Source organism: Pyxicephalus adspersus, chromosome 6, assembly GCF_032062135.1.
Source record: "Pyxicephalus adspersus chromosome 6, UCB_Pads_2.0, whole genome shotgun sequence".
NCBI classification, from domain to species: Eukaryota; Metazoa; Chordata; class Amphibia; order Anura; family Pyxicephalidae; genus Pyxicephalus; species Pyxicephalus adspersus.
In genome coordinates this window covers 88,988,858-89,006,874 of record NC_092863.1, presented here as the reverse complement: position 1 = coordinate 89,006,874, position 18,017 = coordinate 88,988,858, and the positions used below count along the sequence as shown (strand labels likewise).

Sequence of the window (18,017 nt, the reverse complement as noted above, 5' to 3'; positions counted from 1 at the left end):
ATATGTTCCACTGTCACTCGGAAACGCATTTTAACCAACACATTTTAACCAAACTAGACATATGACTCAGACTCATGTGAGCGCACTGCTGATCTCTGTACAGCACTGTGGTATATGTTGGAGGTATATTTGCATGTATGTATGTATGTATGTGTGTATGTATTGCTCAGTGACAAGAAAATCCCAAGGAATAGAAGACTTGCTACGCTGTACGATAGAGCTACTACATCTAGAGCTTCAGAGACAGTACAACAGCGTGAGGCCCGACTAGTGTAAATAAGAGATAGAGCTACAACATCTAGAGCTTCGGAGACAGTACAACAGCGTGAGACTCGACTACAGGATAACAGAAATAGAGCTACTACATCAAGAGCTTCAGAGATAGTACAATAGCATGAGGCCCAACAACAGGATAACAGAGATAATGCTACTACATCTAGAGCCTAGGAGACAGTACAACAGCGTGAGACCTGGTTACAAGAAATGAGTGAAAGAGCTACTACATCTAGAGCTTCAGAGACAGTACAACAGCATGAGGCCCAACTACAGGAAATGAGGGAAAGAGCTACTACATCTAGAGCTTCAGAGACAGTACAACAGCATGAGGCCTGACTACAGGAAATGAGAAAAAGAGCTACTACATCTAGAGCTACAGAGATAGTACAACAGGCCCGACTACAGCATAAGAGAGATAGAGCTACTACATCTAGAGCTTTAGAGACAGTACAACAGCATGAGACTGGACTACAGGAAATGAGAGAAAGAGCTACTGTCTCTAGAACTTCAGAGACAGTACAACAGCATGAGACCCGAGTACATGAAATGAGAGAAAGAGCCAGACGATCATGGACTGCACAACATTTTAGTCTAGCATTGTAAGGATTCCACTATAAAGACTACTCGCAGCATGTAAGTGTTACCATCAGAAAAATGGAAATGGTCTGTAGTTACAGTCAAGCCAAAAAGTTTAAATCTGAGTCTCCTGGTATTTGCTGCAAAAAAAGGAAAGTCAAAATCTGCCAACTGGAAACACCTCCACAAAAACTTTGGAATTACACATCAGCAAATACCTCAGAGCATTTTCTTAATAACATCAGAAAATACAACTCATGTTTCCAAATGACATCATTCAGCGCCACATCAGTTGTTCAACAGCCTGGGTTTCCATCCACATTCACTGTGCAAGAGCAAATTTACCATAAAGCGAAATCGTTACTTCCTCTGCCAGATCAACCACCAAAATGTCTACAACTAAATTTTATTGAAAATGATAATATGATAAAAAATAAAACGATAATATAATATAAGATTGCAATAGATAAATACCTGGACAACGCTGGGTAATCAGCTAGTATTTATATATATATATATATATATATATATATATATATATATATATATATATATATATATATCTCAGTGCACTTTCTGGTATGGCTGCTGCCTAGGCTTATAGCTTTATATCCACAGTCTGAAATGTAAGATGCTGCTGTATGCAATAGCTAGTCTAAAGAGATTTGGTGTCATTTGTGATTCCAAGCCACTCACTGTTCTTGTTGGAGGCACTGACATGGGGAAAGGATCCGTCTCTACCAATATGGCCACCCCAACACAAGCAATAGTAAGTCAATAATGGAAAGCCAACACTATTGACTAGTTCTATGTTCTTCCAGCCAATATTTGGGCTTAGCTTTAGTCTGCTCTTGAACAAAAGTTTTAGAAAGTGCCCTCACAACTACTGTTGGCTAAAATGATAACTAATTTGCATTGTTCCTTTTACCTCCCACTGTGCCCTTGAAACATGGAAGAAATAATCTAGTGGGTGGTTTTGGGCAGTAATAGTGGTTCTTGTGTCAGACACTTTTATCATTGATAGTTTGATCTGACCTGGCCAGAGTTTTATGTGAAGAATTGAAGTGTGATATTACTGTCTCAAAAGGTTAACAGTCAGCACAGTAGTTCTGAGTCTAAATCTTTTAATACCCTGGTGAATGATTTATGATGGAATGAATATCGGAACGTGCATTGATATGATACACCGAGGTCCTGTCAATCCCCAAAATTGTTTGTGATATATACACAGGATCTACATGGTTTTGTTTTCAGTTTTCATGATCTATCTGTTATTACAGATGTTTGCTGTAGAAGACATTTATATATAACTTACTTTGTAACATTTTCAGGGCTTACCTGAATTGTTCTATGTGTTAATGGTCCTATCTTATGTCCAGATTCTTCCTGGGCTGTGCCTCCCAACTGTTCCTTCTTAGCAGGGACAGTACCATGGGATGTAACCAAATTAATCCAAGGCAATGTGGCAAATGTCTGTCCTTCTCTACCAACTTTAGGCAGACACAAAATACACATAGTAATGCAGCAATGTAGTTGTTAATACATCAAATGCATGCTGATACCAGTACTATTGTTAAAGTAGGTTTGAGGACCAACAAATGTGTGATAGGATGGGCCAGAAGGTGCTTTATGTAGCTTCCTAAAAACTTCCCGCCTCTGGTAACTGGTAATGCCAACATATGCTGCTTAACCTTAGTGATAGAAAGTACTGAAAGTCAATGAATGAAAGAGACAGGCCAAGGACTGTGAAGTTGTGGAGGAAAATGGATAGATGAGGTTTTGTGTACATCGGCCTTGCTCTTTGTGACTTGCTGTTGCTTCCAAAGCTCAGTGTCAGAAGCTAACAGCGTGCAATGAAATCTAAGTAACACACATATATATATATATATATATATATATATTGTACAGGATTGCAGGGTTGGATCCTTGATGAAAGGTACATTTCCCCTATATGTGGGCACTGGCACTTTTAGACTGGTGTGTCAGGAAAGGAGTTGGGGATTTTTATGTTAGGCAACTATGTTGCTGTATTTTTTTTCCTAGTTGTCACGGGACCTGGACTCCAGACTGAAGGGGAAGAATTGGGTGGGCCTCTTTAGTCCATCTACGTACACACCAGGACTTGCACCTGCCCAGGAAGGTGAGAATCCCATAAGGGCTGAGGTGTGCAAGAGTTAAAGGGAGGTGGAATTGCAGTAAGTGGCCTGCAAACAAGATTATGGGGAATTAAGCTCAGAAGTGGTGTTGCTGTTGCTGTTGATGCTGACTTGATTTATGGACTGTGGAAACCTCAGGCTGGGGATTGGACCCTCACGAGAGTCTTGTATTGGGCTCATCCTTATCGTGGGGATGTTCTGATGGACTATGGACATTCACACCACTAGGCTGAAGTCATCATCATCAAGTAATCATTTATACCTTCCTGAGTTGCTGAAAAGAAGCTGTTTTTTTTAGTTATTCCAATAAAGACTTGTGTTTGTTACATTCTTTTGGTGAAAAACGTGCTGGCTGTGGTCTGAGCTAATCCCCAGACTTTACAATATATGTGTATATATATATATATATATATATATATATATATATATATATATATATATAGGATTTAATTTTAAGGTAAGGTTGAAATTAAACTTTATTAATTCTTAAAATTATCAGTGATAAGTTAGGGTTAGGAAAGGGTATATTATAGCCTGGGCTAGGCAGAGTGACAATTGGGTGGGCTGGATGCTGCTGGTACAGATTTGGCTGGACTCAAAATGATGCTGTTAAAGAATTAGCTAGACACAGGCTGGTGATAATAGAAGACTTGAACACAGGATATTAAAGACACAGGCAAAGGTTTGGCCGAGCACAGGCTCTTACTAGAAAAGACCAGGTTGGCACAGGCTGATGCAGGACACAAAAAAAATTTGCAGGGCATAAACTAATGTTGACAAAACCAAGGTTGCTTATAGAAGGATGATGATGATGTAGCAAAGACTTGGCTGGAAACAAGCTGATGCTGGTAAAAACTTGGCTAGACACAGGCTAAAGATGCTGCCTAAGACTTGGCCAGATGCAAACTAAAGCTAGCTAGGCTTTGGCTGGGTACAATTTGATGATGCTAGCCATGATTCTGGTGAGGACTGGGCTAGACAGTGGGCATATGCTGGTGCTTTCCCTGACCAAGGCTCCTCTAGTGGTTTGGCTCAGCTGGCCTTAACTTAGACTAGCTTAATCCTTAGAGTTTTCTGGCTGACACTTGTGTCACTCACACACTTTGTATACCGATAGTGGAGCACAGCAACACAGTATGCAACAAGCTTTGTGCCATAGTCAATGGGCTGACTGCTTGAGACTGTTATGATGCCAGGCTGTAAGGGTATTGCTAACAAGAAGATGACAGTGGAAACTTGCCAACTTTAGGTCTCCATTGTGGTATAATGCAAATACACTGTACATGGCATGTGGCTACAATCGCTGTACCTGAGGTGGTTAAAAGGGCCACTGGAAAACTCAACCTGAGCCTACTTACAATACACACTGCTTACAGTATATACGCTGTATTTATGCTGTGTGCATAACTTTTACTTGTCAAGAATACATATGACAGTACCAGATGATGTCATGATGGCAATACAGGGATTGAGAATCAGTGATGTTTGTCACTTGTGTTGGCACAGGAGGAGGAAGCATTCATTGTCAAAAAATGTTTCAACCAATTCATTAACAGATAATATATCCGTAGTTGCTAAAAATCATTTGTTAATATTTGGAAAATGTTTTCCGACCATAACCAGGTCATTTCCAGGTTTGCTGGATCACCAAGGTTCTCCCATAAATCTATCTTCTCAAATCCTGGAGATCTTTGATATATCAGGCCCATTGTATACAAAACACTATACTTTTATACATCTGAAGAATAATAAGGCATCAAATTCTGTAAATAAATCAATATGCTAATGATAATGGAGACTACATTCTAAATTATTAGTCCAAAAGGCTTTCCTTTTAACAAACTATTAACTTTTATATCTGTCCTCCTAATTCAATGACTACTCAATCTATGATTTGTTGTTGTAAAAACAGAAACAATAAACAAAAAATGTATGAATAGACTTGTGTATTGCAGAAGAGGCTTAGGATGAGTTTTTACCTGCCTGTCTGTGATTTAAAAAAACATCCATACATTAATCCTGGGATGAAAATCTGTGTTAGATGTGGCCAAAAATGGGCCCCTGTGCAGAACTGACTTAGGACCCCTGTTGGCCATTGCTCATGATAGATAGTGCTTTAGCAAGCTAAAAAGCATCAGTTGAAGTTTATATCTACTTTAGGAATCCAGTCTTAGGTTCAGTTTAAGTGTTAGAGGTTGTGTTGTTCAGTAAAGGTTGTAGAGTGGTGGAGTGATAATTCAAGGGTTTTTAGTTATTGGGAAGTGTTAAGTGTTAGGTCTACTAACGGGCCAGGTTGATGTAAAGGATCAGAAGGTGTTTGGGGGAGGGGGGGGGGGTATTATAAAGCTTGTTCTTTTCTTTAAAAATTCCAAATTGTGAACTACTTGGTACTTGATTATTGGCTCTCAAACCCAACATACCACAGGGGATGTGTTTGTGTATTGAAGTAATTACGCTATTTTCTATTTTAGGAGAATTTAAAGCAATTAGAACAAGTGGAGTGTGGCTTCTGAAAAGAAAGGAATCATCCTACAGATAATAATAATGCAATTACCTTAAGTTTCATGCATCCATTGTTTAGAAAAAAACTGAAGATTCATGGAAGGGGAATGCAATTGGACTGGGGTCAATGATAATACACCAAAGAATGACTCCCCACCAGACCCCTTTGTAGCAGTAAGACATCTGGCATTCCTTCATTTAGAAGCCACAAGTGATCACAGTTCAGATGAGGACACAAAGTTTGATACTGAAGAAGATGACCCCAGTTTCTTCACAGGTGACACCCTCTTTATCCTGGAGGAAGTGGACCCTGACACAGAAAACTCCCAATTTGTGCTTTGTCCAATGATTCCATACAGAGTGGAAGCGTCACAAAATATTAAAGACTCACGTCAAGATAAAAATGGTGACCAAGAACCACAAGATTTACCATCTTGTAGGATCAATTGCCATACCAGTAATGTCAACCATCATTATTGCATGTGGCATGGTTCTAAATATTGTTGCAGAGCCTCAGAGCCAAAATGGGATGTTAAAGGGACTATAGAAAAGGAACTTTATGATGATTGTCTCAACTATTTGGAATGCTCCGATGTCATGACGGATTATACCAATGGAATCTGGCTGAGTGCTTTGCTAGGCGATGAGTCGGTCCTTTTATTGGAGACCGACCAGGATGATGAGACAAAAGTAAGCCAGGATTGCCGAAATGAGTGTGATGTACTCTCGAGTGGTCTGACTTGTTTAAATGAAGGATCGAGTAACACTTTAGCTATGGACGACTTAGCTAGCCTCTGTGTCAGTCACTCAAAAGCTCCAGAGGTAGAAAAAGGAGACCTTCTAAAAGCTCTAGAGACAGAGATGGTGATTACAGTAGAACACCAACAGGACAATACTTCCAGTCCAAAAAGAAAGGAGAGATGTAAACTTCCCTGTGCTTCCGCAGCCATACAAGATGACCAGGCAGGAATTGAGGTGGAAAATAGCTCAAAAGAAGTCCAAACAGCATCAACTAAACACAGCAATCCGTTTATGGAACTATATCTGGTGAAAGCATTCACTAAAGCAATGACCAGTTTGATCACAATGACCGATGAATCAGTACCACATTCACTGATATGTGATGGTCCTGGGGAAAAAGAACAAGGGGTAGAAAAACTTATTTTAGAGGAGGACGTGATTGATAAGGAAAGTCCAGCAAATCATACAGAACAGGAAGCCCACCAGCTCTCTGAGGAGGAAATCCAAGATCAGTTTACTCTCGAAATCACAAAACTTCATGACGGGGGGCAAAGCCAGATTCAAGATCAACAGTTTATGGGAGCTGTGGAATGTTCTAAAATTGCTTTGAAACAAGGGAATATAAAGTGCCCATGTACAACAGAAGGTACAGAAGGTGAATATATCAAGGAAGATGATCATACCAAGGTAAAGCATCACACCCACATAAATTACAACTATACCATACTAGTCACTGAATTTAAATTAAACTTCACAAAATGTGTTAAGCCTACCATACACTTTTCAAAATGACTAAGCAATCTTCTTTAGATCATTTATCCAGGTCATTAAATATCTAGTAGTAGTTAATCAAATTCCATTGCACTTTTTTCTGTAATGTTGAAGACGTTACCCAGTTCTCCAGGCTGATTCATCAGTTCTGAACTGATGAAGCAACTTGAAGAGCTGTAAAAAGAACAGTGCAGTTGAATGTGAATAACTACTAGTTAATCTTCTTTGTACTTACCAACACCTATATACTATAAGGGCCTTCCTAATTGTATATAAATATTATCAATAGTTTAGGTAGGTCCTCAAATTACATGTGTCAACAAGGCATGTGTCAACGAGGCTTTCAGCTTGCGCACATGGCACAAGCCCAAAGCTCTGAGATTATTGGGAATTCAATGACAGGTGCGTTTGACTTGACCTCCTTTTTTCTTGCATTTGACCTGCAAATTTTGCAATAACTTAGAATGATATGGCTTGTGAGCAAAAGTCCAACAACAAGGAGATTGTACAAAGAGTGCAGGGTCAGATTATATTGTGTATAGTGGTCTAAAAACAACCCCCTCACACATTATTGTAAAAAGCGGCGTACTTTAAAAAAAAAAAAAAAAAAAATGTGCAAGTAAATACTTATTTTGCTGCCCCTACAGGAGACTTGATATCCTGAGTCCCACCAATGGAAAGTTGTGAAACTGGCCTTATGTTTGTTTGTATCCCTTAATTATTATGGAACATCATTAAAAACTGCTAGTTAATGTTGGGTGCATTTTTGAACATACTTTCTATTTTGCATTTTTAGAAGACCAAGGCGAAAGAGTAGGCGATCCTGGAGGGATGCAATTTAATTGTAGACTTTCTGCATTTTAATAAAACATTGAGGTTTGCCCTTAAAGCTTTTTAGAAGGGCTGCCATTGCTGATCATCTGCTAATTTTCTGCCTGTGCCTGACTTCATCGTTTCTACGTTATGGACCCATAAGAAAAAAGTCAACATTTTTTATTTCTATTCTTATGTTAATGACTTAGAAAGTACTGAATCCAAGCTGTTTATACTTTCCAAAGGAGCCATTAGCAATGGCAGCCTGAATAGTTTTCTCATTATTTTTCTTTCAATCGTTCACATTATAGAGAGACACCTATGATTATGTTTGTATGTAACGGGCACAAAAATGTACAGGGAATTCCCAAGATACCATTTAAGCAGGAAAATGACTGGCAGGTGCTGCTGCCGAATGGGGCAAGTGATTTGAAAAAGACTGGGATAAACAGAGAGGGATTCTAATTTTAGAAGAAGGCTGATAATAGCTGGATAGCCCGATGGAGATTAGGACAGCTGGATCAAGAAATGTGATCCGTGCTCTCATTTTATATGTCACACGTTTAACCCTGTCTATGCCATAATTCACATTACATTCTCCTGTATAGTATGTGCCTAGGCCACTTTCTACTGTCCCCAATCTGACTCCCCAAACAGTAGAAAACATTAAATATCATTGTCCCTTTGCTACAGTCATTTATCTATTACAGAATAGAATAGAAATAAAAAATAAAGATATAAATAAAAATATAGTCTGTTGTATAAGCCTGAATAAGCTGTAATGCATGTTATTGCAGGAGAAAATAGGCCATGCTGCATTTCCTTGCAACATACCACATCCTACATCATCCATTCTCAACTAAGTTTCCATGGAACCTTGGGGTTCCTTCAGAATTTCCTAGGTGCTCATTGAGCTGTTGCTGGATGGCCATCCTTCTGATGGTACCTTCATAGCTTCAGGGTTAGCTCTATATGGCAGAGCTAGTTGCGAGAACATCCTCTAGAACAATGTAGTGGGTATGTTTTTCATAGAATTAGCAAGGATTGTTGCAATAGGACAGAGGTTCAGACTTATGATATTCTTACAGATTTTTGACAATCCAAAAGGTCAAAGGATCTGTAACAAGTCTGAACCTCTGTCTTATTGAAAAATCTTTGCTAATTCTATGAAAAACATCCCACTACATTGTTCTAGAGGATGTGACTCTAGACCTGTTTTTATATATTTTGACTAAAATATGTTTTACACCTGATAGTATAATAAAAATTTTTGTTTTTAAAAAGAAAAATTGTTGTTTTTCAGAACTAAAAATCTAGAGTGTATGTGAACTGCCTTAAAAGTCCCACCTACTTAATGGGTTTCCTGTTTTAGAGCTAGCTGTCTTACAAACAACTATCTTTTTTTAATGTAAAGGTGGGTGACTATTACTGTGGGGGAGGCAAAACGGCATTTTTCCCAATGACATATTGCTTTCACCAGGAGTTCCTTAAGCCATTCAAATTATTTCAAGGGTTCTTCGGGGGTACGTTTAATGAAAAAGGCTGACCTACACCATGCATCATGTGCTATATTCCAATTGCTCTCTGGGGATCCAATGGGGTGCCATTAAAATTATTGGCACCACAACACTGTGGGTTCAAATACACATGTTTTAGTGCGTGTTACGTTAAAAACATGGTGATGTGAACCGACCTTTTTAGTCACACAGTTTTATTTATGTAGTTATATAGTAAGGGCTTTGGCACACCCAAGCACATGGCTTATCACATGCATTTTATGGGTCCTCAGTGAGGTCTTGCACCAAAAATTTGTGCCTAAATCTTTATTTCAAACCTACAGCAATGCAGCAAACATCAGGTATAATAGTCAAGACACTGAGAACCCGTTTGAAATAAATGTAACAATAAATCACCTATATAATCACTAAGATGTGAAGTTGAAAATTTGATAGACCCACTATATTTGTGGCACAGTCACTTTACATCTTTTTTTAATGGGGGGGGGGGGGTACAACAAAGTTTGGACCTCCATCAAACTTTATTTCTTGTTATTTGTGTTACTGAACTCCCTGATTCCAATACCAATATGAAGTCAATATGTTCAGCTCACCACAGAGCCTTGGCCATCAAGGCTGTACAATAACCTTGGTTAAAATCTCTGTATTGGTCACAGAAAATAACAAGAAAAATGGATCAAACTCTGCTCTGCCTCCCTGGAACTATTGCAGATAATAGACAGAACCATTGGGTGTTGGGTGGCCATTGTCATCAACTATATGGTGCTCATGAACTATATTTAGCACAGTGTATGACTAATAAAGCCTAATAAAACACCAACACTCAATCAAGCTAAAAACAAGCACACCTAACCAGCATATAACAATATACTGCAACATGTCACAGTGTATCCATAAAGACTTTTTGAGTACACTGGAAAAAAGTAAGCCTGTAGCACGTTTTGGTCCGTGGAAATTTGTTGCAGTTAGCTTATCTGAACCTAGAATGCAGTATTCCCTAAGGATGGAGAGTACTGTCTCTTTCACTTGCTGGTAAGATTATTATACAGTATATTCTGTTTTATGTGAAAAGACTGACTCCCTGTGATGAATGTACTTTGGACTTTATTACCAAATAATGCACTTAAGACATTTGCATTCTTAGTGCTACAATACCTTAGTTAATAAAAGTTAACTTGGCAAAACACGTATGTGGTTGCAATGATCATTGTGCAGGCAGTGATCACTTTATGACTTCCTAAATGTAAGTTCTTTATGTTAAGTCACATGACCATTGCCAATAAAAAGATTATATCTCCCAACCTTTGGGGATGGGAAAGAGGAACACTTTTTAGCTCAATGTAGATAAATGGTACTTCCCTGCCACTCCTATCCTATGCCAACCATGAAAATAAATATACAATGATTTACATGTTGATTTTGCACCATGAGCTGTGCTGAAGCATATCTCTGCGTGCAGGCAATGATCTAGGTGGAAGAGCAGGACTTTGCTTCTTTACATCAGAGACTTCACTAGATAGGAGCACAGTAGTGACATCACCAAATCTAACATTGGATATCCCAAGACTGGCACTCAGAGGTAATAGTGTAATTTATCTTACATTCCAAATATAAAGCTCACTCAGCCTCACATACCCTAGTATTTTTCAACAGGAATTCAAGACAAAAAGTAAATTTTTTAAGACTTGATACAATTAATATTTCTAAATGTCCCCTATAACATAGCAAATGATCGCTTTGTGGGTTCAGATTCACTTCCAATATTTCTAGATCCACTTCCAAATTAAGAGTTTTAGGGTGAAGTAGCAGGCATGGACTAATTATGTGGTGAGTGGATCCAGTGGTGGCGTTGACCTATTGTTGGACAACAGTTCCAGGATTTGCTCCACCAGCATTCAGTCAAAGCCAAAATCTCAAAGTAGTTTACTTCAATAGTGTGTCCCCAATTACAAAGTGGTAATGAATCAGAACCCTGTATTGTAATTAAACTAAGCCTTAATTTACAAAAGTGTATAGCAACCGTGCCACTAAAGAAATATGGAATTGTCATTGTTGACCTCTTTCTGAAGTTCCTATTTCCCTGGCTTATCTTGACTCACTGACTTCAATACATCCAAAGTTCATAGCTGCATACATGTTCAAGGTCAGTAACTCAAAGTATTAAAGCCAGAGGGATAGCATGGCAGCCAAGCAATTCCCACTTTCAGAGGACACGTTCTATGACAGGTATTTCTAAGTTGAAATATAGGGAGGCAGGCCTTTGATGGCCATGTGCCATACTGCCTTATAAAATACAAGGCGGTGATAGGCAATGAATTAATTTGGTTATATGAATGTTATAAATGGTAGCCACCAGCATTGTAGAGAGGTATACCAGTGATACGTGAATTGACTGACAAGCACAATGTAGTTCATTAATCACATAACTCACAAGATGTGACTTCTGTGCGACAAGTAGTGATTTCTGAATGACCTGGTCTGCAGTAAAAGAGTCATATGATTAGGACTTGACAGGTAATTATTATAATTATCTATTAGACTACAGGACACATTGTACTTCCAAGGCTTTATCTAATACATTCTTGTAGCTAAAGCTAGTTGTACACCAATAAGTTTTATTTTGATCAATTTTTAATTAGACATAAACATTATCTGTTGATTGAAAAGTATTTAATCTCAGTATCATATACAGAAATCCATTCACAATGGATTCCAATGTATCAATTTCTTATCAGTTTCTCTGTAATCAACTGAAATGAAATGCTAAAACTGTATTTTAAACATAACTGTATTTTATTTTGATCAGTCTCATTTATTAAAGATAAAGATTTTTTAATTCTGTAAAGGTTATCAATTACTTTTGATGGATCACATTTGGAATAATTTATGGTTGATTATATGATTCATTCATGGACTGATCAATCAGGTAGGAAAATCAACCCATTTAAAGCCAGTCTCTTCCTTACAACAACTTTTATCTTCATACACTTTAGCAGGGATTCATTCCTCAAAGGGACTGTGACTGGAAACATAAGCTTAGCTTGTCATGTTATCTGACAGCGGGTGTCACTATAATACTAAGAGACCATAAGGAATACATATGGACAGCAACAGAAATTTGTTTCAATGGCTTTTTTGCTCAGCAGTTTGTTGCACTTTTCTCTGAATAAGAGTCAAGAATACAAAGAGAATGCATACAAAATTCTGTCCTGGCACTTCTGTGCTGTCACTTAGAGATAAATAGACTTCTAAAATCATAACCAGAGCTGTAGTATACCATGGAATCTCTACAGGGCCACAGGAGCCCAGACCTGCCAGTTTATACAGGTAGCAAAACCTTTGTCAAATACATTTTATATCAAATAATTACATTTGGATTAGTTTAATGAACTTCTAATATAGTAACTGCTATACAATTGCTTGCTTGCCTTTGCATTCAAAATTCTCTTACTTGCAAGATGTCTGTGTTTTCTTACATAAATTGTCCATTTCTAATACCCCCTAACATTTCAATAGGAATCAAGAGCTTTCTTTATATTGAACCATTCATTGGTGCCTTTGCTACTTTGATTTGAAATAATTGCCAGATTGAAAGATACATTTGCAGTTAAGTTTCAAGTTTTGTATATGTGGTCTCAAATATTCATCAAGCATATCGACTATTGTCGTGGCCAAATAACTTTTTATTTGATGTGTTCTTTTACATCACATGTTCCAAAAGGCCTGGTCTTTGCCTAAATGCTAGATGGCAAACTGTAGCCTTTCACTAATGTTCTTCTTGGACACCAAAGGTTTTTCCTGATACATCTTCCATTTCTTTTAAGGAGGAGCAGATTGCTGATGCATGCTCTTTGAAGTGTTGTAAAAGTTCTGTAAGTAATGTGACAATGCAATTTTTGGGGCTTTTTGATGCCTCTTTTAGCATCAGAGTCATCAACAGTCAGCACTTTGAATTTTCTGGACCAGACAGTCCTGGGACATATTTCAAGGCATTTGAAATCTACACAACCTACACACAAAGGTTTATTTTCCTTACAGTGGAGTGGTTGAGTTTGGATAACTTCATTCTTTTTATATCCCTTGTTAGACTCATAGGCATCCACAGACTTCCATCCAAAGTGCTTAGGGAGCTATTTTCATTTTGATGATACAATACTGGTCAATAATATTGTGGACACAAGAAACCTAATATTTAAGGTTTACATAATGCATAAATAAAGTTCCACTTACTCCCTAGGAGTGATCCAATCACTGACACAGAATCCGGAATGAATACACCATGTCCATTTTATGTGCCAAATGTTCAAAAATATCACCTTTGTCTGTGGAAACTTTTTGCTTGCCCAAATATCCTAATTAAGGTTTCATTTCAGTTCCTGTCTGGTAAATCTATAGTCACTGGGAAACTATTTCATACCCTAGTGACACAGTCATGGGAAGTATGGGGAAATTTTTCCAGTGGGGTCAGTAAAAAAATAATTTATCTATTGTCTAGTAAGAAAGATGTTCATTATTTAGTAGCAAGTGCCCCTGTTTCAGAACTGTTTAAAAGACATCTACACATTTGATTGCTTAAGTTGTTTTGTAAGCAGCAGCTACCTTCATTATATGATCATAAGATGTAGAAAATTTGATTCTTATGTAAATTGCATGCAAATTTCACTGACTGACTTGAGCTAATCAAATGTTGCAACTATATGATTGGTTCAGTTTCAAGTTAGTAAAAATCTGCATCTAATTGACTCTCTATAACCCTCATATCAGATGAGTTAGTGGTTCAGGAAGTATAGGCTATTTAAACATTTTGTGCTGCCGCATCACATCCACTGAGTTAAAGGAAGAACTATTCCTGCTGTAGACAGCTATTTCCCACACAAGTTTCACAAGTACCAGTTAACAAAAATAGTAATGTTATGGGTAGCAATGGGCAATAGGAGATCAGATTAAACATTTTGATGGCAAGGTCTACTTGAATACAGGTGTGGCCATCCATAATGTAGCTGGGATTCCCAACCTTCAGCAACAACTGGGGTCCATGGGCTTGCCAAATCTGCTGCCTTCTCCCAGTGTGCAGCAGCTGTAAAAAAATATCCTGCTGAAGGGTTATCAAACTTTTTTTTTTACAACTTCACATGATTAAAATAAGGTTTTGTAGATGACCTGTTTATGATGACAAGGAGAAGCTTTCGGAAAGACCAATATTTATACGTCATAAATACAAAAGGACACCTTCATCTTAAAACAATAAATTAAAGCATTTAGTACCTGTAATGTCATTGCTGAGGGCAATGAAATTCCCTGGGGCAGGGGAGGAACTTGTAAAGAGGAAGAGGCAGATCTGTGGCTGGACACAAGGGAGTTCTCTTCTCCTCTGTCACTATCCCTCCAGCTAGAAAACTTTCTTCTGCCCTGCCCCGGGACCCACACCAGCAAGCTTTATTTTCCTCTAGTGACAGGGGCAGGCTTAAATTTAGATACTTTGCACTGAATTGTGGCTGAATTGCCCATTTGCCCACATGTACCAAGGACAGCTTCTGAGGGAATCTAACTTTTGGAAATGTGGGTGAAACCAGGAAATCCATGTTAACATAAGAGGAACACAAACTCTTTGTAAGGGAACATGGGTAGAATATGTAATCTAATATTCTGGCCAGAGTTTGGTCCTAAGACCCAACGTTGCAGAAGTGAGAATGCCTTAAGGTTGTGCAGATGGGAGAACAGAAAAAAGACTTGGTGATTTTTAGGGGAAATTTAGTTTATTGGCTGTAAAGCAGAGAAATGTGGTGCTTGAAGTAAAAGTATAAATCCCTTTCCTTGATGCCCCCGAAAAAGTTTTGCCTGAAGTTGAGCTTTATATAAAAGTAACCTAATGGAAGCAGCCATGCTTATATTATGGGAGTTCCAGGGCAGTGAAGCAAAACCTAATTACTTACATACAGGTGCTTTGCTGTCTGATTGATTTACAGTGTTCAGATGAAGAAATGTTAGAAAATATTTTTTTTAAGATTTTTCAGATTTTTTCAGATCTCCAATTATATAAAAACAGAATGCAAAACAAGTCATTATAGGCATCAGTGAGTGACAGCAAAACAAAGTAATAGGAAGCAAATCCTTTCAGCTAAAACTGATGAAGTTCCTTGTGTAAATGATAAATGACATGTCATAATGAAGGACGCATCAGTAATTTTTGACAGGAAAACTTTCCATGAAATCTGCAGAGTGTACTAGGTGTTTTAATGTTTATATGTTTTGCAAGGTATCACTGCAGGGATTTGAACCTAGGTTCTGGTGCATGGTCATATCTCACCACACACCATAGCTTATTGTGGTGTTTCTTACCTAGGGTTTTTCCAGAGCTTGCTGGGGGTTTCTCAAACAATTTGTGCCTCTCAGGTAATTTTAACTGACACCAATTAGCTTTTTGGCTATCTGTAAGGGTGACATTCTTCCCAGTTTCAAGCAATATAAGAGGCTTTCCTCTCACTGACTACCACGCTAATGCACTGTAAGCTGTGGATATATTTGTTATAGCAGGGGTTCCCCAACCTGAAACCTATTTTAAGGGTTTATCCATGTTATAAAAGTCAAAAACACTGGACCTGAACAAAGTTTGGTGCAAAGGCAGGTTGAAGGGCAGTTAATCCTCACACCAATGGACAAACATAAAAAGTTAAAAGCTGCTTACCTGGCATTGATCTTTCATTTTTAATGCCCTTTTTCAATGAAAACAAAATAAAATGTTTTAAGCAACAGCCTGGACATTATATAAAATGCAGTTCTATCATGCCCCGCATTATTAGATGGGTTATTTTCATATTGATGGGAGTACTTAGCAGGTGATCTGCCCACCCTTACCTTCCGACCACCACTGTCACCACCATCACCTAGTGTAAGGTCTGAAAAAAGGGGGCATAGATCCAAACCTCAGGTGACAAAAAGCAAAGTTTAATGCAATTCATAGTTTTACCAACAGTGGCATGAGGCAGATGAAGGCTGAAATAACACATACGTTGTATTCTATTCTGCATTCACTGAACACAAGACAATGAAAAAGAAAAGAATGTTGCTCATTGTGACCATAAAAATGAAATGTGAAACCTGATTATTTGCTGTTGAAAGCACCTTCATTTTTGTTCTTTTTATGTTTTTTTTTATGTTTCATGCCTCTCTGACCATTTGTGTACAGTCCTTGCTGTAGTTCACAATAACAAAATGCTACATAACTTGGCATCATTGAATTACATGTAACTGTGTTCTCTTGTTATCCTTATCCCATCACAATATATCCATCACTAAATTTCCCAAGGTGTATTTAATTATGTTTTAGGTCTGCCTAGATTATACCATTCTAATTATGTACTGTGATATTTTCATATATTTGTACAGCTAATACGATTTCTGAAAGCAAACATTCAAACCCCAAATGAGTTAAACCTCATTGAGAACACAGAAGAAGAAAAAGACAAGGACATCCATGAGTTGGGGGACAGTCAGAAAAGTCCAGCAGAGCCTGAAAATCAAGATGGGAATGATTCTTTTGAGAAAGATGGAGAATATATACAGAAAAATGACAATATTAAAAATGAGAAATCACCAGCATCTGGATTACCTGTATCCATTAAAATCTCAGACACGAATGAGATTAAAGAACATGAGTCTGAAATCCCAGATAATGGTTTGGAAATGGTAAACAGTGAATCACAAACTGATGATAGTGAACCAAAAACATTGGAATGTGTATCACACATAGTGGATAGCAATTTCCAGAAAGTGAATAGTCATGTGGATTTATGTAGAGTTACTTTTGATGACACAAACTTTATTGAGAGCACTACAGATAAACAAGAAGTTTGCAAACAAGGACATGAGCATGAAGCGTCCAACATAAATAATCAAGAGGATGATAATAAATCAGACAGCAAGAGCATGGACAATTGTGCATTAAAAGCCAATGATCTAGTTGATCAACCACCAAGAGAAAAAAACATTTCAGACAGCAAGACCATAGACAACTGTAGAGTGAAAATAAATGATCTAACATATCAACCACCAGGAGAAAAGAACAATTCGAACAGCCAGACCATAGACAAATGTATAGTGAAAATGAATTTTCTAACTGATCAAACACCAAGAGAAAAGAACAATTTGCACAGCCAGACTATAGATAACGGTAGACTGAAAATGAATGATCTAACTAATCAAACACCAGGAAAGAAGAACAATTCGAACAGCCAGACCATAGACAAATGTATAGTGAAAATGAATGATCTAACGGATCAACCACCAGGAGAAAAGAACAATTTGAACAGCCAGACCATAGACAAATGTAGAGTGAAAATGAATGATCGAAAATGAATGATCTAACGGATCAACCACCAGGAGAAAAGAACAATTTGAACAGCCAGACCATAGACAAATGTAGAGTGAAAATGAATGATCTAATAGATCAAACACCAGGAGAAAAGATCAATTCGCACAGCCAGACCATAGATAACTGTAGAGTGAAAATGAACGATCTAACTGATCAACCACCAGGAGAAAAGAACAATTTGAACAGCCAGACCATAGACAAATGTAGAGTGAAAATGAATGATCTAACAGATCAACCACCAGGAGAAAAGAATAATTTGAACAGCCAGACCATAGACAAATGTAGAGTGAAAAT

At 37.8% G+C, this 18,017-nt stretch overlaps 1 protein-coding gene across 1 annotated transcript; it reads left to right on the top strand.

Moving 5' to 3' along the window:
• The first annotated feature begins 5,485 nt into the window (after nt 1–5,485).
• Nucleotides 5,486–17,707, top strand: LOC140332781 (uncharacterized). Its single transcript, XM_072413975.1, has 2 exons — nt 5,486–6,938; nt 16,739–17,707. Exons 1-2 carry the CDS (start codon nt 5,607–5,609, stop codon nt 17,705–17,707), a joined length of 2,301 nt encoding a protein of 766 aa, XP_072270076.1. The 5' UTR covers nt 5,486–5,606.
• Nucleotides 17,708–18,017: the final 310 nt, after the last annotated feature.